Here is a 24,707-nt window from a genome sequence, read left to right as displayed (position 1 = left end):
ATGAGAAAATCCCACATAAATCATTAAGATAAATAATCAAGTATTCTGTATGAATCATGTTAGCTGAGGGATAAATGTTGGCCAAGACACCAGGGGGAATGCTCCTGCCCACCTCCGAGTAGATGAATGGGATCTTTTATGACCACCTAGTAGGCAGTATGATCTCTGTTTAACTTCTCTTTTGATAGAATGGACCTCCAGCACTGGATGTTAGAAGATAATTCCCTTGGTCAGTACTGCACTGAACCTGTGCAGGAACTGAGCTACTGGCTGGTAGGGGATAGGATATTTAAATCATTTTTGTTTACTGGTGTCACCAGAGAGGCCATCATTTATTCCACATCCCTAATTACCCTTGACCACTGCAGGGTGAAGGTACCTTTTGTTGAAAGTACTCTAACAGTGCTGTTGTGTGCAAGATTCCAGGCGTTATACACAGCAGTGGTTTAAAACAAATTTACATATTTCCAAGTCATCGTGTGTGAGCTCTAATCCACAAGTGGTGTTCCAGTATGTCTGTTGCCTCTGGAGATGTTGTATTTTTGAGAGGTACTCTCCTGGTAGCCTAGGCGAGAAACTGCAATGCCTTTCATAGATGGTATGCGCTGTGGATTGGGGGCACGAGTGTTGGAAAGGGGTGGTGGAGGATGCCAATCAAATAGGCATCTTTGTACTCGATGATGTTGAGGTTCTTGAATGCTCTTGGGAGCTGCATTCATTCTGATCTGTGCCACGTGGATGCTGGAAAAGCTTTGGGATGTCAGGGTGTGAGTCACTTGCAGCAGGATACCCAGCCTCTCGTCTGCTCTTGTAGCTACAAGCATTATATAGCTGGTCCAGTTGAGTTTCTGGTCAAGGATGACCCCTCAGGGTGTTGATGGTGGGGGACTCAGCAATGATACTATTGAACGTCAGGAATAGATGGGATTTCATGACTTTGTTAATGAGCCATTCAGTGTTTCAGAAAGGAACAGCAGTCTGCGACTGTGTGTGTTCTATCAGAAGTACTATAGTGCCCCCCTAATTATCCTTCCAAAGTGCACGTTTTCTTTGCATTGTTTGCCAAGGCAACAGCTTCCACAGGCTGATTCTTGTCACAAACCTCTGCCTGTGCAGTCTTTTAATTTACCATATTGGATAGCAGCCCTGGCATCTCACATCAATGAAAAGTCTTGTTTAATAGACTGTAAAAGTCAGCCTGGAGTCTCAGAAAAGCCAGTGCTTAGGAAGACACAGACAGCGGATTTATATTCTTTGGTTATCTCTTCAGGCTGTTTTAGTTCCATGTGTTGCTCTCAGATGGTTCAACCAACTGCAGAGAAGAGCTGTTACAACATGATTGCATGTAGCAGTGCAGAGTGACTCCTTCACAAAAGCAGCAGCTTTGCATGCAGTGTAACAGATGCTGAGAGTGAATAATGGATCAGCTGAATTAGGCCAAGAGTGGGTGGTTTGCAGACATTATCTCATTTCAAATATTAAATTACAACCTTTTGTTCACTCTCCAGTATCTGCTGTAACTCATAATACTGTGATGAAGTCAGTGCCCTTAATGGTTGCCAGTAATAACAAGTTTATATATTCATCATTCATCAATGCAAGGGTAGATTGTATTATTTCAGTAGTGGTTCACTGGAAGATTAAAGATGGGATTTATCTGAAAATAGAATTAACTCTTTTTGGATGTGTTTCTGGAGGGCTTATTGCTTGATCTCCTCTGACTAACCGCCCTGCCTTGTCGAATCCAACAGCCTTTCAATATGTTTGATTTGAGACAATCTTTCAGAAGCTGAGTACAGTGCACACTTGTTGATATTTAATGTATTTAGTGCAAGCAACCGAGTTTTCAATCCTGATATTTTTAGGGTACCTCGTTTGTCCTCCCTGGTTGCTAATAGCAGTCTCTCTCACCTGGCTGTTTGTCCAGCTAATGAGCTCATCTTCATTCCTTTAAGGTGTTTGGGCTTCGGACACCTTTGAGGAATTCCTGCAGTGAGGTCTGGGCTCAGATGATTGACCTTCACTAATGACAACCATCCTCCTTTGAGTGAGGTGTGACTCTAAACATTAGAGTGTTTCTCCTTGTTGCCAAAGCACCTTGACACCAAACTTGGCCAACGCTGCCTTGCAGTCGAGGCGGTCACTCCCACCTCACCTCAGGAATTCAGCTCCTTGGCCCATGTTTGGACTAAGCAGTGACGAGGTCTTGAGTTTAGTGGCCCTGAGAAACCCAAAGTGGATATCAGTGAACAACTTATTTGTAGGTGCTTCTCAACAGCACTGTTGGCAATACCTTCCATTACTTTGTTGAAGCCAGGTTGGATTTGTTCAGCATTTTGTTAACAGGGCATACATGAGTAGTTTTCCACATTGTCGGGTGGATGGCCGTGTTGTAATTGTACTGGAACAGCTCGGCTAGAGACACAGTTAGTTCTGGAGCGTAGGACTTCAGGACTACAGCTGGCATGTTTTCTGATCTCACAGCCATTGCTGCATCTAGTGCTCTCATCTCTTTCTGATCAGATGTGCAGTGAATCAAATTGACTGAAGACTGGCTTCTGTAATGGTGGAGACCTGAGAAGAAAGCCTAGATGGATCACTTCCGGCTGAACATGGTCGCAAGTGTTTTGGCCTTGTCACCATTGACGACGAACTGTTCTTGGAAGTTCCTCCTCCTGTTAATTCTTTAACTATCCACTAGCATTCACAGGAGGACTGCCGGTCTTTGATCTGATCCATTGGTTGTGAGCTCTATCCATTCTATACTGGTTTTGGCTATTTATCATGCATGTCATCCTGTGTTGCATTTGCAGCCTCACCAGGTTATCGTCATGTTTTTGGGTACCCCTTCTGGTGTTCCTGGCATGTCCTTGTACACTCCTCATTGAACTATGGTTGATCCCCTACTATGACAGTAATGATAAAGTGAGGGATATACCAGGACGTGAGTTTACAGATTATGTTGTGTTGCCTCGTGGGTGCCAAATTATTAGCTCCCAGGTCTGTTCTGAGTCCATCCCCTTTAGTACAATTGTGTCAACGTGATTGAGCGTGTTCACTCCTACCATTTGCAGACACAGGTGCATCTGCCACAGGTAGATCAGTGAGGATGAAGCCCAATAGGTTTACTTCTCATACTGGGTTTGCTCACAGGCTATAGTATCAGTCAGTGACTTTGTCAAGTCGCTAAGTCCTTCAGCACTCAGCCAGTTCAGTCAATGGTGGTCCTACCTAGCCATTCCTGGTGGACATTTGAATCCCTTACCCAGAATGCTGTATTCATTGCTACGCCCAAGTGGTGTTCAACATGGAGGACCACTGATTCATCAGATCTGGAGCAAGGCTGGCACTAATCAAGAGGAGATTCCCTTTTCCATGTTTGACCCACTACCATGAGTCTCCATGGAATCAAGAGCTCATGCTGAGGACCCTCGGGGCTGCTCATTCCTGCCTGGGCTGCTCCTCTGGCAGGCGTGTCCTGCTAGTGAGGCAGAGAGTTCTTTGGGATTCCGATGGAGGAATCTAGCATGTTGTCTGTAAGGTCTGATTCTGTGAGTGTGATTATGCCAGGTTGTTGCTTGACTCATCTATGGGACATCTCTCCCAATTTAGAGAACCAGATGGAAGTTTACAACAGTGTAATGATCTAACACTAGTTGTTTTTTTAAGAAAAACAGATTATTAACTTAATTTAAATTCCATAGCTGCCATGGTGGGATTTGAACTTGCATCTTTTGATTGGTAGATCAGGCTCCTGGGTTACTAACCTTTGCTGCTGTGCCACCACCATACACATGGGATGTCTGTGCTGATACATACTGATAACTGTTTTACTTCACTGCATATTCCAGTGAAATGGAACACCTTTTCTATATTATATATAAACGTACTTCCATTCCACCTTAAGGAACAACAGCAACTTACTTTTGCATACACTAGATCATTCCAAGGTATTTTCACAAATGCAATCAGACAAAAAAATGTGATGTTAGTGATGGTCATTAAAATATCTGTTCAAAGGTGAAATTGAATCTACAGCTCCTGTGTTCCCAGCAGTTGGCTAAAATGAATGAAATCACAGGCTAGAAAGAGACCAAAACACTGCAGCATCAGTTTCCCAGCTCATGCTACCTGCTGATAAAAATACGAGAAAAATTGTTAGCCTTTATGGTTACCCTAAAATTCAGTGAGATCTTGACTGATCTTTCATCTCAATGCCACTTTCCTGCACTAACCCCATATCTTTTGATTCCATTAAAAACTAAAAGTCTAAGATAATGGAAGATAACTGAATCTCTCTTGTTTATTTGCACAAGTTGTTTATGCATTGTATATATATGTGTACACAACATACGCACACACTCCTTGTATCTAAAGAGGATCATAATTGGTGTCTACAAGGCCAATGTCTGAGGCAGAAAAGTGAAAGCGTATTATTAATGTTCCGAACATTTTAACAAATATGTGATGACCTTGGACTAAGTTCACAAAATTCCAGTGATGTAAAAAAAAAGAGCAAAATATTGGGTGACAAAAGCTTATCTGCATAATTGAGGCATTGAGTCCAGGAAAATAACATCACATTCCCAAATATAGATATCTGACAGAATTGTTGGGTATATTCAGTTCATTGTGGACAGGAACCAATCACAGTAGGCAGATCTACGTCATCATTATTTGAATTATCATCTGATATCCACTGCATCCCCTGTAAACCCTTCAGTGATTGTTCTGTAAATACTCACGAATGAACCTAGCATTAAGTAGCATGAATTTTATATATCTATCCATGTCCTGTATGCATTCTTGTACTGGCTGTTTAAAAGGCTTGTCTACCTCCTCCCCTTTTCCTTATTATATTTTTCTGCAAATGTTTCATTTTTAAATATCTGTCTTATTCCTTTGTGAAATTTAGTTATTGAATCTGCTTTCACCATCCTTTCAAGCAGTGCATTCCAGATCATCATCCCTTATACTGCATGGAGTGATGGATTAGGTTATTTCTGCACTGAGTGTTCAATGACTCTGGCCATAATCATTGAAACCAGCGTTCCAAAAACGTCACTCCCCAATTGATATAATGGAGCTTTGTGGCAAATTTTCTGACAACTTCTAGCCATTGATACATCCCAAAACTGTTTGATTAGATGAAAGATACTCTTTAGAAAAGAGTGTCAAATTCCCTTTTATTGGCATAAATGCAACACACTACATGAATTGTCTGATAGAAGTCTAACCCTTTATTTGATCTTTGTGGTTTTTTTTAGCCACTACTGCTGACCGGTTTTACAGAATAGATCGAGCACAGGTAAGAATAGACATTAAATGATGACTTTCTTCCGATGATTTGATGTTAACACATTTGTGGAGTATGATTAATTTCCTCACTGGTATCCTGTTTAGCTGAGCTCACGGTGGATGACACAGAATGCCATTGGCCAGTAAGTGCCTTTTCCCCAATTGATTCCTAGGCTCCTCAACTTTTGGTTAATAAACGAGAGCTTCTTAGAGTAAAGTACAAACACAGTTAAGTGGAGAAACAATAAAAGAATTCCAATGAAAGGTTTTTTGATCTGGATCATTTTCTCTCATGCCTCACAGATGCTACCTGACCTTCTGAGGATTTTTGGCATTTTCTGTTTTTATTTTGTACATTATTACCCACTTAATAAATATAAGGTAAAACAAAAAAATGCAGATGCTGGAAATCTGAAATTAAAACAAGAAGGTGCTGTGAAATACTCAGCAGATCAGCCAGCATCTGCGGAGAGAGGAAGAACGGAGATAATCTTTCGGGTCTGATGAAAGGTCAAGAACCTGAAACTTTTCTTTATATCTCCATAGATGTTGCCTCACCTGCTGAATATTACTAGCATTTTGTGTTACGCTAAAGAAGAATCTGCCTTAGCAGGATTCCAGTTAATGGGATCAAATTAGTTTCTCTTCCTTGCAGTGGTCTTGTTATATAGGTCAGCAGAGTGAAAAAGATACCCAAGCCACAGGGAGAGGGGAATGTTATATATCACAACAACCAAGAATGTTCTGATGCAGAACTTCCAGATTAACCTCACTGGAACACTGGGGGAAAGTCTGGTGTCCTGGGAAGAGAGGAGAGGTGAGGCAGGGTGGGTGGCATCCAATGCAAAGGTTATGGAAAACTTGGAGACCTTGAACCATAGAACATCACTCACCTCCTAAAATGTAAATGGGATGTTTGTCCATAAAGAAATACAAATGCAAAAGAAAGAAGCATATTATGTTCGGTATTGGACACTATACTTCAGGGACGAGGTCAAGCATATAGAGAGGGTGCAGAAGAGATTTATGCTGGTGATTCCCTTCTATGTTGCATTGTTATTCTGTGAATGCGTAGAATTATTAGCATCTGCAGTGACTATAAGAACAGCTGAGTTCATCTACACTGGTGTTCAGGGTTCCCCATACTTCAGAATCAAAAGGATGTGACTTCAAGTCTCCAAAAATTCAAGTGAAAAATGTAGACTGGTCTTTCAGTGTGGTATGGAAGGAGAGCTAAACTTATGTTATTTCTTGGTTGGAGGTATAAGATCCCATGGCACCATTCATGTTAGTGCAGCTGGTAGAGCCGCTCCCTCACAGCTCCGGTGACCCAGATTTTATCCGGTCAGAATGGAGTTTGCAGTTCTCCCTGTGATGTCCTCCAAGTGCTCTTGTTTATTCCCACATCACAAAGACATGCAGGATGATAGGTTAATGCCCCCCCCACCCCATGTAGGTAAGTGGTAGCAATGTACAATCTGGAGGGAAAATGAGGAGAATGAAATAGGTTAATGTTGGGTTAATCTGAGTAGGTGCTTGGTAGTTGCCGTGGACAGTGGGCCAAAGGGCTTGCTTCTGTGCTGTATGACTCTGAGAGCAGGGAATGTGCGAGGGCTACATTAATCCCTCAACCACCTCCATTCATAAATATGGATTACCTGGTCATTCATTGCTGTTTGTAGACTTTATTATTAGGTTTCTTATATTGGAACAAAGACAAAACTGTGGCCGTACCATTGGCTGTCAAGCGCTGTTGGACACCCTGAGGTCCCCGCAGTTATGAAAGGGGTTATGTAAATGGAAGGCTTAATTTTTTTTTCTTTTGATGCAGAGTTGTGACCTTAACTGATTATTTTTCCTGCATGCTCTTTCAGGAGCACTTGCACTACGTGACTGACATTTCCCAAGATGAACTCTTCATCCTGGACCCAGAACTCGTAATCACAGAAACGGTGGGAACGTCGCCAGGAATGCCTGATTTAGTCGGATCATCTGATTCCTTCACCTTTCCATCCTCCTCTTCACCGCCATTGTCACCTGTCCCCAGGTAACAGAGCTGCAGGGTTCCCTGCAGATATACACGACTTCCTTGCATATTTAATTAAGTAGTATTTCCCCCGAGAAGTTATAACTGCATGGTTGGACATTGTGGATAACATTTTAGAGTCTGGAGATTCTATGCATGGCAGGTAGCACTGTTGAAAGAGGTAGGATGACTCTGCACAATGTTTCAAAAAACACTATGATAATCGGATTCTATATTTAGTTTCTGGAATTCCTCCCATACCCAACTCCCATTGGATTCCTTCCTTGACTGTTCACTGACTGAGTTACAGCACTCAAATTGGCAGGCTGCATGCTTTGATACCATGAATGTAGATTGGATTTCATTTGAAAGCAGGTATTATCCAAGAATTGCAGGAAGGGCTGTGGCCAGTGTCCGTTTTATTTGCTTCTGTCGAACATTGTCCTTCACGTTAGTTATTTGGAAAAGGACTTGCTATGTTGCTGGTAAAATGACAAAGGGAAGATGCTACTGTTTCAATTGTGAGTTCAGTATCAGGGATGATATGGTCTCTTTTCAGCCAGTCAGCCTTGCCACAGGCAGTGGTGACCCTCCATTTGCACAGTGGAATAAGTCTTGTCTCTGCTACATAAATAAGGCCCGATGTAAACGATCTTGCAGACATGGTGGATTCCATAACTTTACGGCTTTACCTCATTTTTTTGGCCTGGCCTATTATTTCCTGAGTACCACCTCACTCACTCCCTCATTCAGTGATTCTCCATTTACCATGGAGAGTTTGGTGTGCACAGGCCCAGGTGAGGGGTCAGAGGGCAAGTAAAATGATGGGCGTGGTGGATTACCTGCAAAGGTTTCAGGGGAGTTGACCTGCCCTGTTGCTGAGGAGCAGTCAGCATGCTGGTGGGATCTGCTCCCAGGACTGGAGCAAATATGAGAGGGAGCAAAGCAGCCAGCAAATGCAGACCATCAGCACTAAGTCCCATTCACTCCACAAGAAGGATGGCTGAAGGAAGACTGCAGCTGGCTCACAACCGGAGGCACAAGACAATACCACCATTAGCAGGTATAAAATGTTTCTAAAAGCAAAGTGTTTCCATGGTTGAAGTTGTTTCCTATCTCCCAAGAAACAAATTACCTCCTGACTTTTCTACTGGTCTTAATTGCAAATTAGTGGGGGGTTTTTTTTTGCAGTGTCATCTGTCTTGTGTGCAGCTCAGCTGCAGTTAATTGAAGTTCATCCTGCCATTTAGGTAGGGCTTTATCCATAGCTTATCTGCAAGTAAGCTCTTCAGAAACAGACACTTATTATGCACCCTATTTGAAGCTGGTGGCCACACTAAAATTAAGCATTTAGCTAGAAGTGAGAATGAATTGCAAATTGATGACGAGCAGTGCAGAATGATTTTGGGTAATCATTCCCTTTAACTCTTCCAGTGCTTTTTTTTTCAGGAGCTGGTAGTCACCAGGAGAGCTTAATGAGTGAGCGTTTAATCTGTAATGATAGGAAGGAGAAGAGCTAATGCAGATTTGGTACATTAACAAGAGAAGGCAGCGCAGCTATGTCATATCTCACCCCATGAAGCTGGTTTTGTGGTTATCTGGTACCAAGTTCCGAGAAAGTTGTAATGGGTTCTGCAATGAGTGGCAACTCCTTGATTGTTCTGTGCTTTGACACTGCTTGCCACCGACGTTCCATGCCTTGAGGAGAAAATCCAGCAAAGAAGAAATGTAAAAGTACTCTATCTCTACTTATTGAAAATAATGAATTGATTTTTTTTTAGAAAACTGCATCTTGAACGAAGAATTCAATTATAGAATTTTTCTGCATAGATGAGGCCACATGTGATGGTTCTCTGAAAGAATCCATCAGTTAATCTTATCGCCTTAAATACATCTTGTCAGATAGTCATCCCTGTCCCTTTTCAATGGTATAATGGATTTTATCTTTTTCATTGTTTCTTGTCTAGTGTTATCCTGATGACCTCCTGGTTAAAATAAAACCATTCCTAACTCTCTCTAATGTACTTGAGTTATCAATTCACCAACCAGTGGGAAATGGTTTCCACATTCCACTTACATTAAAACCCTGTTAATTATTTCTTTTCACTCCAAATTTATATTCTATGTTGTCGTCACATAGCCTTGAGACCCGTTTTGTAATTTTCCGATTTTTAATGTAGAATGTGTTGCTCTTTTTTGTGCTGCTGCTCTGGTAAAAACAAGGACCTCAAACAAAACATCCACTTAAGCCAGAGATTGCTCCATAAACAGCAGTGGCTGATACAGCATCATGTCAAAAGTCATACCGTGTGCTGTGCACTGTTCTTAAAGGCACACTTACATTCTTGTACATACCACACTGTACTCCTTTTCTTTAAAACAAAAGTAACAAACCCATGCAAATCTTCATGCTTTAAATTATACATCAGGTAATTATTTACAGAGATGTGTACCAAATGTATCTTTAATATACACAGTTATAAATTTAACCAAGCATGAATCTATGCAGATTCCTCAGTTCTTTCAACTATGTAGTATACACCATGAACTAAACCTAACAACTTTATAGTTTACACATGGTACTGTTAATTGCCATAATTAGTCAAGTATTTGGTAAGGATTACTTTACCAAATACTTGATTAATCTTGTATCTGTACTACGGTTCAAAAAAATCAACTGTACCATTAAACTTAGGCTAATAACACTTATTAATTACTGCACTGGTTAAAAGAGTACCTCATTTCCAGTATATTGCAAAATACCATAACCTCCATCACATTGTTTTCTACTTTGAAAACTTATTAAGGCTCCCCATCTTCATACCTCTGTTTTGACTCTGTCTTACATCTTGACCTCCACTTTAACTTCCTATAGACACTGGACCTTTTCTCTTGTCCCTCTACCTGTCCAAGTTAGAAGGTTACCACCTCTGACCTTCCCTCTCTGGATTGTTTCCAGCACTTACTGATATCCACTCGATGCAAAATAACTACAGTTCAGCCAGGAAGCTTGAAAACAGCAAGTCCAAGACTACTGTAGCAATACCACCTACATCAAGGCATTCAGCTCAGCTGGGCTAGATCCAACCCTTTCAGTAATTCTGTCAACAGCAGAAGCCTTGTAAACACCAATCTCTTTCCTAAGCCTAATGTTTCATTCATTGGAGTGGTAATCATCTCACTTGATTGAAATTCTTCAATATAGCACCCCAGCTGAGCTTCTGTCCTCTGGATCCCTGTAAAGGTACAGCCATCATTCTGATATTGAACTGGCTGTCTTGTAATGTCCAAATGAATTATGGATCTTTCCTCCAAACTGATTACTATTAAGAACTCTGGATATTCCCATTGCTTTGATAATGCTAAATCACCGTCAAAAAGGTGGTTTGGGTTCAGGTTGTTCCAAGTGGACTGTTCTTCACTTTTGGACATCTCACTCTGCAGACACTTTCTGCCCAAGTATGTCTCTGCCAGTTTGTTACCAGCTTGCACTTCAACTCCTGGTCTGAAAAATCACCTTTCCATTCACCGCCATATGAATTGATCAGAGCTGTTGGCTCAATATCGTGTTTTCCTGTGATATCTTTTGCATGCAAACTTCGCGTGACCAGACTGTCCTGGGAGCACTCAACCACAGGTGTTCCTGGGACAATATGGCCCAGGTACCCCCAAAAATGCTCCAAATTAGGGTTGCATGGGGAATATTCTGTCCCAAGCACATCCAATGTGAAAATCACTTTGGGGTGTAAGGGGGTCTCATGCCCAGAAATGCCATGTTGAATTTCTGGAGCAGTGAAAAACAACCCAGAAATGTTCATCATTGTGTCTCACCTCGGGAGGGGGGCGGGGTGCGGTGGTGGGAATATCAACTTTCAATTGAATAACCCTGAAAAAAGCTGTTTAAACCATTGATTTTCCAAGCATTGGTCTCCACAGATGGCGTCTCCCCTGACACTGCATAGAATTTGTCATAAAGGGCATTACAGCCTGTAACTTGTTCTAGATCAATTTTCGCTTTAGATTAGTACTTTAATATTTTATCCAAGGTGCTGGCCTAGTTATACAATTTACAGACATTGATCTATTGCGTTGTCACATCTAAAACAGTTTCTGATTTTGGAATGGGATTGGTGGTTAACTTTCTGTCTTTCCCAGTTCAGCAGGCTGTGGGCCAAAGGCAGGATGTGCTCAGTCACGATGCTCCAGGCAACATACGGTGCAGGCTTGTTGAGCAAATGTTTTACATACAGTCAGTTGGTCACAGCCCTTTTTGCACTTCACTGCTCAATGTGGACGTAAATCCAGTGGAGAGGCTGAGGGAAAACTCGGAGAATGAAACTCTGCCAGTGCCGGGTGGAAAATTAACACTCCGGCACATCCCCGTTTCCCATCTTGCATTTGACTCTATGTCCTACTGTGTAGCTTTGCAGCTTCCAACTAAAGTGTCTTTGTTTTTCTTCTGTGTTCTCTTTTCCTTTCGTCCTTTCCTTCCAACCCCTCCCCCTCAGTCCCACCAGCCCTCACTCCGACAGTGAAGCCCTTACCAGACGCCACAAGAAGTCTCTCTTCTCCTCACACTCTGGCTTCCCCTTTCCTGTGAAAAAGAGGTACTGTCAATCTTTTGTGTGTGTGCTTCTGTGTTTCCTTTCCACTCACTCCTGGGCAGTCTTTATCCCAGGTCATGTATTACCAAGAATCAGCGGTCATGTTGCTGATATTTCATGAGCATCAACAATGTTAGTAAGTACAGATATTTTTATAAAAGTCCATGGACTCTCATAACAAGGCCAACATTCATTGCCCATTTCTTATTCCCCCTCAGAAAGGGGAGGCCATTGTTCTTAATTAGTTGCAGTCCTAATGGTGAATTTTCCCCCACAGTGCTGTTAAACAGATACAACAGAGTTTTGACCCTCTGTCAATGAAAGAATATTGTCGGGTTGGTATGGTGTGTGACTCGGAAGGAACTTAGAAGTGATTGCTTTCCCATGCACTTGACATCATTGTCCTATTGTCGGGGATAACAGGTTTGGGCAATGGTGCTAACGTGGCCTTTGGTAACTGATTGGATGAGTGGATTCATTTCCCCTCATCATTATATCAGAGTCCAGCAAAAAATAGAAAATCAGACTCCCAAATGGTGGGAAATCAGCTTTGTGTACAAGTAATCTGTTTCCACAGACCTTCCCCTGTTGGTGGTTTCATATTAATTGAGACATGCAACAGTAACACTGTCTGTAGTAGTTCAGGACCCACACAGATGCCTAAGGCTGGGAGGGAGCTCAGATGGTGTGTGCTGTATGTAGCCTGAGTGCCCTTGTTATTTAGGGTTGGACAAAGCTGACAGCACTAGGTTGCCATATGGACTAAAAGAAAAAGAGTCAAAACGTGGACTACATGCAATGCAGACGCCACGCACTCTGCCCCAGATGCACTAAAGTCCAGGGGCGTTCCAAAACTTACTGAGCTAAGAAGCCAAGGCTGCATACACTTGGTCTTCATTCTCTTAGTTTGCACCAACCACAGTTGTCCCGTGTAGAGCAGCCCCGTTTATTTGAATGTGGTCACCAATCATCAATAAAGTGTGACTATATATTTATATTTTTAATTAATAGTAATTTTATGTTTTTTTAATAAACTTATTCAAAGTGTATTCAAAAATACACTTGTCTACTTTCTTAATCAATTAAAACAATTTCAACTGTTTTTAAATGTCTCTGGTTATCCCCAGCATCGGTTGTCAAAGGACATGGGGGTGGTGCTGTGGCAGATCCTCAGAGCATCATCCAGAAGCTTGGTTGTTGCTCACAACCCGCTTCACTCGGCGTGGCTGTGACAGGCCACAGAGTGTTTGAGAGCCATGTGGCTGCAAGGGGTTAGTGCTGTTAGGAGGCTACTGCAAGGGCCAGGTGTCAGATCAAGTACAGTCCAGCCCATTGTACTTGCATAGAGTGAGTCATAATCTCAGGATAATCGTAAGCACTTTACAGTTAATGAAATGTTTCTGAAATGTAGTCACTGTCGTGACATAGAAATCAAGACATCCAAATTGTACACAACAAGCTCCCACCGACAGCATTGCAAAAATAGCCAGACTTTTAGTGATATTAAACTAAGATGTTGCCTCAGCCTAGATTTTTTATGTCTGGTGGGTCTTTGAATCCACAGCTTCCTAACAGGGATAAAAATACTACCAACTGAGCCACTCATGGTTAATGTTCTTTATTCTTCATGCTTTCTGCATTTTATTGCCTCCTGGTTAAACTGCATGGCAGAGAAAACCTACTGGATATTTGTGTTAAATTAATAGATATTGGGAACTCAACATTGCACTGGATCTGTAGTGCTTGCATATCATATCCTTGTTGCACAGAATATAGCGGTGGGTTAGAGATGTGGTTGTGCTGGAGAGAAAGCAGAGGAGATTCACTGGAATGTTGCCCGGATTGGAGGACTTTAGTTATGGGGAGAGATTGGATAGGCTGGGCTTGTTCTCCCTGGAACGGAGGAGGCTGAGGAGTGACTTGATAGAAGTGCATGAGATTACGAGAGGCTTGGATAGGGTAGATAGCCAAATTCCTTATTTTCATGGCAGATTAAACAAAGGAGGGCATAGTTTTTTAGGTGAGATGTAGGAGTTTTAAAGGGGATCTGAGGGGTAAGTTTTTTTTACACAGAGAATGGTTGATATAGGGAACTTGCCACTAGAGGAAGTGGCGGAACCAGATACAAATGTTTAAGAGGCATTTAGACACACAGTTAAATTGGTAAGGGATAGGATACGGTCCTAATATGGGCAATACGGGATTAGTGTTGATGGGCAAAAGGGTCGGCATGGACATGTTGGGCCAAAGGGCCCGATTCTGTGTCGCATAGCTCCTTGACTATATGTCTGCATCGCACCCCTGATATCTTCCCATTCTGAAGACACATACTTGCTGAGTACCTACTGATCAGCGCAGCGTTGTGGATACAGGCAGATTTCAGATACGTAGTTTGAATGGCTGGTATTAGGAAGTGGCCTCGGAAGAAATGTCAGCAGGCGATTTGACCAAATTGAACATCAGGGCCATTTATAGCGAGATGGCAGTCAGGAGTGCAGTGTCCTGGCAAGCTGCCTTATTTTTCCTGAGGGTTTCTACAAGGTTTATGGAAACAGTGAGAGCAGAAAGCTGGTAAGAGTCAGTTAACACACTGGCCTGCAGCGAGATTGATAGCTCTTCATCTGACCTTCCTTTATTTGTGGAGCATTCCCCGCCGCAGTATTGGACAGAGAGAGAGGTAAACATCCTCACTACAACAGGATGGATGCTGCTGATAGTTGTTCTCTCGCAGAGGTTAGGCTTATTTCTGATAGAAGAGTATTTAGTGATGAGGAAAGGGTCACCAAGGGAACTTCTGAAAACACTTCTCAAACATTAGCAATCTGGATGTAAACAAAAGCTGTGGGCAGCCTGGGGTCACCTAGTGGTCACAGAACTCGGCATCAGATTCACGGCAGTACACATCTCTGTTCTAAATTTCTCTCTCCTTTTTCTCTTGATTTATCTTCTGTTGTCCTCCATCTTTCTTTCTCTCTCTCTCCCCCCCACCCCCTCCTCTCTCTCACTCTCTCCTGCTCTATTTTGGTCACAACTGACTTACTTTTTCTTCCCCCCCCCTTCCCATTACAGAATCTTGGATTTGCAGAAAGCCTCCCAGAGGAAGCGTATTTCTAGCGACAGTTCGGTTGCTGAGGCGCTCGCCCACAGTGAATCGCTCAGAGTGTCAAAGCCTTTGCTCAGCAGGTGAGGAAAAGCTTCAAAGGAAATGGACACAAAACCTAAACAAAACACCAGTGCCTGAAAGGAGGAGGAAACCACAGGGAGAGCGCGCGGAGCTGAGCTCGATAAAAACACTCCACAATGCACAGTTTCAAAGTGAGGCGGAAAGTGACCAGACTCCCTGTTCTTTAGGAACTGCATGGTTCCCATCCATCTGCACAACTCTCCTGCTTTAAGTGGCCCTTATTCGTCTTTTCTTAACCCCCTAGTCCTCGAAAACAAGTAGGTCCACTGTTCCAATTGGTTTGGGGCCATTGTTCAAATTTAAATAGAAGTGACCTGCATAGAACATTAATGGTGGAAAAATGTCAGATTCGAGGGTTTGACGCGTTCTTCTGTAACTGAATCCAATTCAAGGAGAGGGGGTGGGGGTGGGGTAATTTGGCTTCCTTCCCTTCCCCCTCTCCATTCCTTGGAACCTGACTATTTATTGATGCCAGTGCCACATAAAACAAAAAAAACACTGCATTTTCCCTTTGACCGACTTCTGTGAAGTCTGTCCAGCATCGCTTATTTGTCAGTACAGTTCACTTCTATGAATTCTTCCCTTTTTTGATATATATCAGTGAAAAATAATCCCAGCTCCATGTATAAACATCAGTTTTCAGTCTTGCCAGTTTAAAATTCCACTGATCATCACATGCACTGCTATGTGAGCTCCTGGACATACAATACCTCGATTTAAAAAAAATAGTAATTTTTATTCTCAAATCTCTTTATCTTTGTAAATTCAGGCCTTGCAATTATCCAAGATCCACAATGTCCTGATTCATGATTACTGGTCATACCTGAGCCTTAACCTCTCGAATTCCCTCCCGAAATCTCTCTTGAATTGTACTTTTCATTCGTCTTTTATAATTCCATTTAATAGGTAACTTGCTGGCCAAACTGTTTGTCACCTATTCTATTATGAGGCTCAATTTGACTACATTAAAGATACTACATAAATGCCAGTTCCCCAATTCTCTCCTGCTTCCCTGATCCCACTAGTTTCTTGTAACTCTTCCCTGATCTCACTAGTTTCCTCCCAATCCCATGCTCACCTCCACAGTATTCCAATCCTATTGACTATCAGGTATATTTGTTCCCCTCATGTCTTGCGAAAATGGTTTGCAGTCAGATCCCAGCTAGCTACAACTTAATGGAGACAGAGACTGCAGGTACTGGAATCTGGAGCAACACACAAGATGCTGGGGAACTCTGGGTCAGGCAGCACCTGTGGAGGAAATGGACAGTCAACATTTCAGGTCGAGACCCTTACCACTCAGTCCCTGTCGTCAACTGTCCAGTTCCCTCCATAGATGCTGCCTGACCCGCTGAGTTCCTCCAACACGTGTGTAGCTATAACTCAAGACCTTTGAGGAGTAAATAAATGAAGTAAGTAATGAGGCATACTATTGACAGCCGGGTACCAGCAAGGCTGGGGAGCAAGGGGGATGTAGTTTCCTTGCACGAGAGGCAATTGGCACAAGGAAAATATTGGGGAAGGTGGCACAGACTTGATTGCGGAAAAAAGACCACAGATCTCTGCAAAATGAGGGAAAAACAACCAGGTCCTCGACACCCAGGTTGCTATTGATGCGTCTTGCTGCTGGCCAAAAACAAAATATCAATAGCTCCATCTTGCTCTATGCAATGTGCTCTGAAGATGCTTGTCTTCATTTTTCATCAAATGGGTGATTAATTCATTGGTTCAATCAGTCAAAAATGTGCAGCATTTTCTCACACTTGGTTGAAAAATCCCAACCCATTCTTCATCCCCTGCCTGCCTGCAAAGTATTCAATCATTGCAAAGTTCGAAAATATTTCCAATAAATAGAGCTGTAAATCATGTGAAATTCCAACCATTGTTATGTTCAAACACCTCACTGATATAGTGATGGATGGGATTGTATTCCGACATGGATTATTGTTCCATTGGGAGCTTGATGTCTTCAAACTCCGTATCTACAGACTGTAAGGCAGAAGTTGGAAACGCTGGTGATCAGCTGCCAGCCCATCTGACCTTCCACTTTGCTGCTAGATTCTTCACTGAGTTGACTGGTGGTTGAAGATTATACTAAACTGAGGGAACAGATACCCTTTGCATTTGGTCTCTCAACGTTGGTAGCAGCTCCATTCATTTCAATAGGGTCCCTGTCCTTCATTTAAAGGATAAGTTCATGTTAAGCATTTTGCTTACTTAATTCAGCTGTCAAAGGCCTTTAGGGAGGTGCTTGGGGGCAGGGCCTTGGGTTGCACTGCCTGAGGCCTGATTACCACTCAAGGGTCTCTCTGCCTTTTGGAAGGGCCACAGAGTGACGGCCTCCAGGATAATGGATCCCACAGGACTGCAAAAGTTTCAAATGGCCCTGAGAAATGAACACAAGGTAGTGGATACATATGTGCAAGTGAGTTGAAGTGCTAAAATGTCTCTGTTTGTCGCAGTGAGGATGGCAGTGGTGGCCCTTTTCTCCTTTCATCCTATTATTTAACCAGCTGAGTCAGAAACAATTTACTCAAGTCAAGCCCAAGCTGATTCTCTGAACAGGTTGTGTCTGTCCAAGTGCTCAGTCTCTTTCTTTCTGATGACAAACTCCAATAACTTCTCCACAACCTAGACAGGCAGATCTTCAGTTGCCTGGTTGCTCAGTCCATCCTCGCTAAATAATGGGTAGATCTTTGCAATTTTCCAGTGCGTTCTAAATTACTAATAACGTGTAAGCACTGTTAATCTAATAAATGAGATTGAAACAAACTAATAGAAGATAGAAGCCAGAATCCACCAAAAAAGAAGTTGTGTAAGGAATTCAGAAACAAATGCTGAGGATTCGTCTAGACTGCACTGGGAATCTGCTAATGAATGGCAGGCTAACAGGAATCCATTAATAATCATACAGCACCGGAAATCCATTAAAAGCAGTATAGCGCAAGGTGGTGTGGTGGTTAATGCTGCTGCCTCTTGGCTTCAGGGGCCTGGGTTCAGTCCTGACCTTGGGTTCTCTTTTGTGTGGAGTTTGCACGTTCTCCCCATGATTACATTAGTCTCCACTGGATCCTCAGGTTTCCTCCCATACCCCAAAGTCATGCTGGTGGGTTACTTGGCTATTGCAAATTGCTGTAGATTACATGTGAGGAAAGAATAAGTTGCAGGGCCACAAAGAAAGAAGGGAAATGTGTCTGATGGGATCGCTCTGCTGCGAGCAAGCGTGGCCCAAGTAGCCTCCTGTGCAAGTAAGGGTCCACTAATTAAAGGTACAGCAATGGGAGTCACCAGTGCTTGATGTCCACAAATTAATGATACAGCACTGAAAATCCAATAATAAATGGTACTGTGGTGGAATCCATTAACAAAGGTATCTCTTCATAACCAAACAGCACAGCATAGGGGGCATGCACTGATTAAAAGTACAGCTCCAGGAATCCACAAATTAATGGCACAATCCACTAATTAAAGGAACAATACTGTAAATCAACAGTGCCAGGAATCTAATAGTTTATGGCCAGAATCCACTAACTAAAGATGCAGCACTGGACATCCACTATGAAAGAGTTCAGCACCACGCAGTCAGGAATGGACAGCACGTGTTGTGAATTGTCAAGTAACAAGAACAGATGTAACAGTATGTTCAAGGATTTCACTGAATTGTAACCTATTTCTGTCTCTTCAATGCTGTAGGACAGGTGCCAAGGTAACCAGTGTACATCGATCGAATACAACAGCAGCCGACTTTAAACCAACATCTAAACTGCCCGTGGTGCAGGGACCTACACCAACCCAGCCAGCACCAATGTCAAGGTAGGGACCTTAGAATGAAAATGTTCTGTTACATTCACTTTTTGCCCATTTTTGCTGCCAACGAGTGCAGTTTGCTTCCCTCATGTTCTTAATTAGCAAAAGCTGGCAGCTCATACCTGAATCATTTCATTTAATCATGATGAATAGCCCACAATTTAACTATGGAGTTATGGGTGCAAATTTTATTTCAGTTGAGTAAGTGCACTGATGGTCGGATGTGGAAGATTAACGTGTATTTTGCTGGGTCCACAATTGAGCATTGGTTTAGCAGTGCATTATCCCGCTTTCCATTATGCGCTGACAAGTTCCTGCTTTCATGGAACTGGTTTTGTTTATGTAATGTGAGCAAACTCCCTGACCACATTGTGTCTGCACTGGGAGCTCATCACAGTAGTGTCGGTAAATAGTATTTATGGACTTAAAAACCCACTAAGACAAAGAGTAATGTGGCCACTTACAGGTAAATGGCTCTATATTGATAAGATATTTTAAGCTTATTTATTTACACCCATGCAAAACGTGTTTGTTCAAGCTTTTTAATCAAGAACAAATTGGATGAGGGAGGAAAAATGTAGCTTGAAAGATATTGAATGATTTTCCTTGGAAGTGAAAAACCACCAAGTGATTAGCAGGTGATGGTTGATCAGTAAATGAATTAATTTAAATTACAGAATAGGTATTAACATCACTGCATCAATCTATGAGATGGAAGTAATGCCGAACCGCCAGCAGGACTAATTGCAAAGAGATGTTTCTTTGTAGCAAGTAGGTTCTGTTTCATCCGAGTTCCTGCAAACTATAGCAAATAGAACACAGATCTCTAACTACAGCAAGGGCTCCCAATATTAGCAGAATTATTTCTCCAGTAAAGTGCAGTGAGTGAAGAATTCTGGAATAATATATTTTGTATTTGTAAAATTAACCTTAGTCACACTGCAGTGTATATTTCACAGGGTAGTAGCCCAAATGTCTCCATTCTGATTGGAGCATGCTATCAGAGCAAGCACTCTATATTACTCAGCTCAGCTGTTTAAAGTGACTTGAACACATAGCTCTTTTTCTTCAGTGAAACACAGGGACTATGGGCTGTGTGCACCAAATAATCAACCCACAGGAAATTGAATCTAGTTTGGATTACCACTTTGCAAAAAAAAATATATATATATATTGTATTTTGAGTTTTATCATTCAAATCTTTAAGGCCAAATGTTGCTGAACATTGCCTTTGCACTTGTGGTCATGAAACTCCATGACTTCTTTGTTATTTTGTTTCTCTAACAACTATTCTTGACTCTTGGGTTTGTGAAAATTATTTATGAAGCCCTTATATCCAGCAAACATCCATCATGCTGAGGGTGAAGTTGTGCTGCAATGTTAGCAATCCTGTCGATCACTTTCCACTTCATGGAGATAAAGGAAGAGAAGAAACTTGCATTTATATTGCACCTTCCACAACCTCGGGGCGTTCCAAAGCACTTTGCGGGCACTGCAGTTCTTTTGAAGAGTTTTAGAGTCATGGTATAAATTCCAGTTCTTGAGCCAAGCAGAGAAGTGGTGATCTCACAGCCTTGATTTTACGCCAAGTGAACTTGTACTCCAGTGCACAGTGAATCATATTTAAAACGTGTCTCAGAGTTAGGGCCCCAAAGGGTGGCACAATGGCACAGCTAGTAGAGCTGCTGCCTTAAAGCTCCAGCGACCTGATTCAATCCTGACCACCACCACTGCTGTTTGTATGGTCTCCCTGTGACTGCGTGTGTCTCCCTCAGATGCTCTAGTTTATTCCCATATCCCAAAATATATGCAGGATGGTAGTTTAATCAATCGCTGTAAAGGTCCCTAGCATGTAGGTGAGTGGTAGAATGGGAGGGTAGTTGATGGGAATATGGGGAGAATTAAATGGTTTAGGATATGATTAGTGTAGAACTGAGTGCTTGATTAGTGTATAACTGGGACTCGATGGCCAAAGGGCCTGTTCTTGTGTTGTATTTGATTGGAAGTCCCAATATTTTGTCGAACTTTGTATCAATATTTATGGGGTGAGAATGCGCAGTCCTCCACTTTCTTTGTCCTTGCTCTCAAAACTTCAGCATTCAGTCACAGGTAGGAGACAGTGAGGTCACTTTCCTTGTTAATTCTCATTGGATATCAATGGAACCAAATATAAGTTAAGGCATACGGCAGACCGATGAAATGAAACACTTGATCAGAACAAATTTCTGCCTTGTTATCGCCCTCACTCCCACTCGTATCCTTGTTTTTGCTTCTTTACTGTTATATAAAGTTTCCAATTTTGAGAAAAGGTCACATTCAAAGGATTGACCTCTTTGTATAATACCAGCTGACCAACAGTGCATTTCCATCGCTTTCTGCTTTAATGACTGAAATCATTGCTGCAGCATTTCCCTTTAGCATTGATACGTAGCTTCATTTATTTAGAGAAACCACACAATATGAAAGCTCCAGCATCTGTTTTATCCCCAAAGATCAAATGTGTTTGAAAGTAGCTGGCAAAACCTCCTCGTTTCTGTTTGATGTGCATCATGCTCTGGCTTTCAGAAGGAACTGTTTATGATTTTGTTTTTTCATTAATGTATGTCCTTTAATGAGCTTCCCCCAGCAAGAACATTCCACATTGCTCCAACACTGTCACCTGCCTGCAGACACCACACCTTTCAATGCCAGCCTCACTTTCTGGGCATCTGAGATTCAGCGGTCTGTGTGTAATTGCTAATGCCTTTTTTAAAAAAAAAGCCAGTGAATGTCAAATACGAAAATGCAGTAATTAGGCAAACAGATGCCACAGGAGTAGAGCCCTGTGTTAGGCTGTCTCGGGGATTTTGGCAAAGGGTTTATCGTGAAAGAACATGTTGAGTATGGGTTAGTGTGGAATCTTCAGGCAATACATAGTACATCCACCAGGCTTGTGCAGAGCTTTTTGGAGCGGTGCATTAATTTATAATAGTGGGAGACTGAATCAGCAGTGGGACAGAGTAATTGAAGGAATGTGTGGGTTAGGGTTCTACTTGTGGTACTATACCTGAGAGGAATTTAAAGACTGAACTTCATTATCCTTGTTACAACTGGCCAAAATCAATCAGGATATGTACACCTACCAGCAAGCAACCAGTAGTGGTACATGATGCACATAATATCAGCCGTAAGACTCTAGCCAGCAAGTTCTGCTTTCCCCAGCTGCTCTCTTGTCCCTTATTTTCTGTATTACAGTTGCACCTCAGGTCTCTGTCACCGGTTCTTTCGAAGAGATTACATGAAATCTGCCGGCCTGACAAGAGAATAATGAACTGCATTCGTACTTTGCATATAATGCTGTAAAACTTCACAAAGTCCCTAATGGATGTGTGACCAGGCACATCAAAGATAGAAGTAAGTGAGGATATACAGCCCCTCAAGTCTGCCCCATCATTCAATAAGATCTTAGCACTTTGGCCTAGACTCCATAACTCTTGATCCTCCTACCTCAGACATGAATATACTTAATGATTCATCATTCACAGCTCTCTGAAGTAGAGAATTTCAAGAATGCCCAACCCTCAGAGAAGACATTCCATTTCATTGTACTGGTCAATCCATTATCCTGAGACAAAGCCTTCTTGTTCTCTATTCCCCTCAGTAAGGGAAACATCCTCACAACATCTACCCTCAGAATCTTTAATGTTTTCACTAAGATCACCTCTCATTCTTCCAAACTCCAGAGAACATAGGCCATTTCTGCTCATTCTTTCCTCAGAAGGTAAATCCCCCCCCATCTCAAGAATCAATTTGGTCAGCCTTTGTGGCACTGCTCTGAAGATAAATTTATCCTTTACATAAGGAGATCAAAACTGGACACACAACTGCAGGCACAGTCTTGTCAAAGTTAGACTTCTTCATGTAGTCCATCAATCTTGTAATAATATTTTAGTTGTCACCTTAGTTGCTTGCTGGACCTGCATGTTAATCTTATGTGTATTTATTTGAGGACACCCAGATCCCTCTGAAAAACAGCATTTAATAATACTTTGACTTTCCATTCTTAGTCCCTCATGTTTCATCTTCCATCATTTTGCACATTCACATCCTGTCCATAGCCTTTTGCAGATGCTTTGTGTCCTTCTCGGAACTTAACTTCCAAGCTTTCTTTGCGTAATCAGCAAACTTAGGTACACTACAGTCAGTCCCCTCAACCTTGTCATTAATATAGATTGTAAATTGCTGCGAACCCAATACTGATCATTGAGGACTCCAAGTTGAAAATGCCTGTTTATTCTTTTTGTCTAACCAATATTCTATCCCTACTAATGCTACCCTCAGTCCGATGGATCCTTTGCCTGTGCAGAAACCTTTTCTGTGTTACCTTATCGAAAAGCCTTTTAGAATTTTAAATGTACCACATCCTCCGTCTCCCCTTTTATCTCTGCTCATTATTATTTTCACCAATCCATATCTGGAGGTCTCTAGATAGGTGGCCAAGAATTAGTCAGGAAGATTCTAAGAAGTATCTTAATAGAGCTGAGAGAGCTGGAGAAGCAAAGGTACTTTGAGAGGGTATCCAGAGCACAGGGCCGAAGGGACACCGATTTCAATCGCAGGATAACTGTCACTTCGGCTCCATCTGTGGTGCTTCCGTTAGGAGTGTTTGATCGGGAAAAGTGGAAAGTTCCTGGGGTGAGAAGTTTCATAAGAGTGCGCTCTTTGATGGCATGGATGCACGCAGATGGATGGAATATTAATAGATTAATCTGTGATGACTTAATGGAGAGAATTTGCATTTATGCAGCACTTCTGCACTCAGATCTCACAAGAAGCCTTATGAAGGTGAATACAAGCTATTGTCTCGCTGACTTTTATTGTTATGCAAAAGTATTGGAAATACCTATAATGAGGACCTTGGTGAGGAAACAAAAGTTGGAAAAAGCACTGACTGATGAATGGATTTATTGGTGAGTGCTTGTTGGTGACTGACTGCGTAAATACAGACTATTGATTGTGGCTGAGATAAACAGAGAATGTTGACAGGCTCCATGGATGAATACAGCTAACGGTGCTGTGGGTGAATGCAGATCAGTGACTGGACATCCCCACAACAGATCCTATCTTTATTAGCGGGTCACATTTTGATTGGGTCCATAGTTATCTATCAGTAATTGATGGGCTGCGTAAATATTAATATAGGTTGTTGGTCAAAATGGATCACTAGCTCTATTAATAAGTGGGTAGCATTGATCAGGGGTTTGCCATATAAGTGGAGATTATTAGTACTATGGGGAGAAAATGCCATTGATTTTCCTTTTCGAAAATGTATGTTGCTTGTAATGCTCAGCGGATACATACAGAAAACTTTCTTTGGATAAGATGAAACCATTAGTGATTTAATAAGTACATTAGTACGTGTGGAATATTGACCAGCTTTGTAGGAATCTACTAGCAATATGGGCACCAATCCCTGAACTGCTTTCTGCTTAGGCAAGGTTCAGGGACTTGGTTTGAACACTGTCTGTGTTCTTTTTTTCCCTCCTTTGTTTCCTGTACCAAACATCCTTGCATGGATGTCGGGATTCTCATGCCCGAGAATGTTTCTTTTGCGGCGAACTGTGGAACCTATCGTTGTAAACAATGTTAGTTTACCACTGCTCCCAGCAACTATAGCCTGCAGTGAACCTATCATATTCAAGTTCAAATTCATGTCTCACTTTTAAAATCACAAGCCAAATGGTGTTGTTTGTCCTTGCTGCTGGAGATATTGTGAATGATTCCAACATGCGTAAAAATTCTTCTGTCA

At 42.0% G+C, this 24,707-nt stretch overlaps 1 protein-coding gene across 1 annotated transcript in view; it reads left to right on the top strand.

Moving 5' to 3' along the window:
• The window catches only part of dgkza (diacylglycerol kinase, zeta a), a 405,283-nt gene that overhangs the window by 281,939 nt on the left and 98,637 nt on the right, over positions 1-24,707 (top strand). Inside the window, exons 28-32 of the mRNA XM_052029707.1 lie at positions 5,268-5,308; positions 7,173-7,345; positions 11,833-11,931; positions 14,998-15,111; positions 18,806-18,925. Of these exons, the coding sequence (XP_051885667.1) occupies positions 5,268-5,308; positions 7,173-7,345; positions 11,833-11,931; positions 14,998-15,111; positions 18,806-18,925 (547 nt within the window). The remainder of the gene's footprint in view (positions 1-5,267; positions 5,309-7,172; positions 7,346-11,832; positions 11,932-14,997; positions 15,112-18,805; positions 18,926-24,707) is intronic.

Source organism: Pristis pectinata, chromosome 14 (assembly GCF_009764475.1).
Source record: "Pristis pectinata isolate sPriPec2 chromosome 14, sPriPec2.1.pri, whole genome shotgun sequence".
NCBI lineage: Eukaryota > Metazoa > Chordata > Chondrichthyes > Rhinopristiformes > Pristidae > Pristis > Pristis pectinata.
The sequence above is the reverse complement of the archived record's forward strand: the minus strand, read 5'-3'. Positions and strand labels throughout refer to the sequence as shown.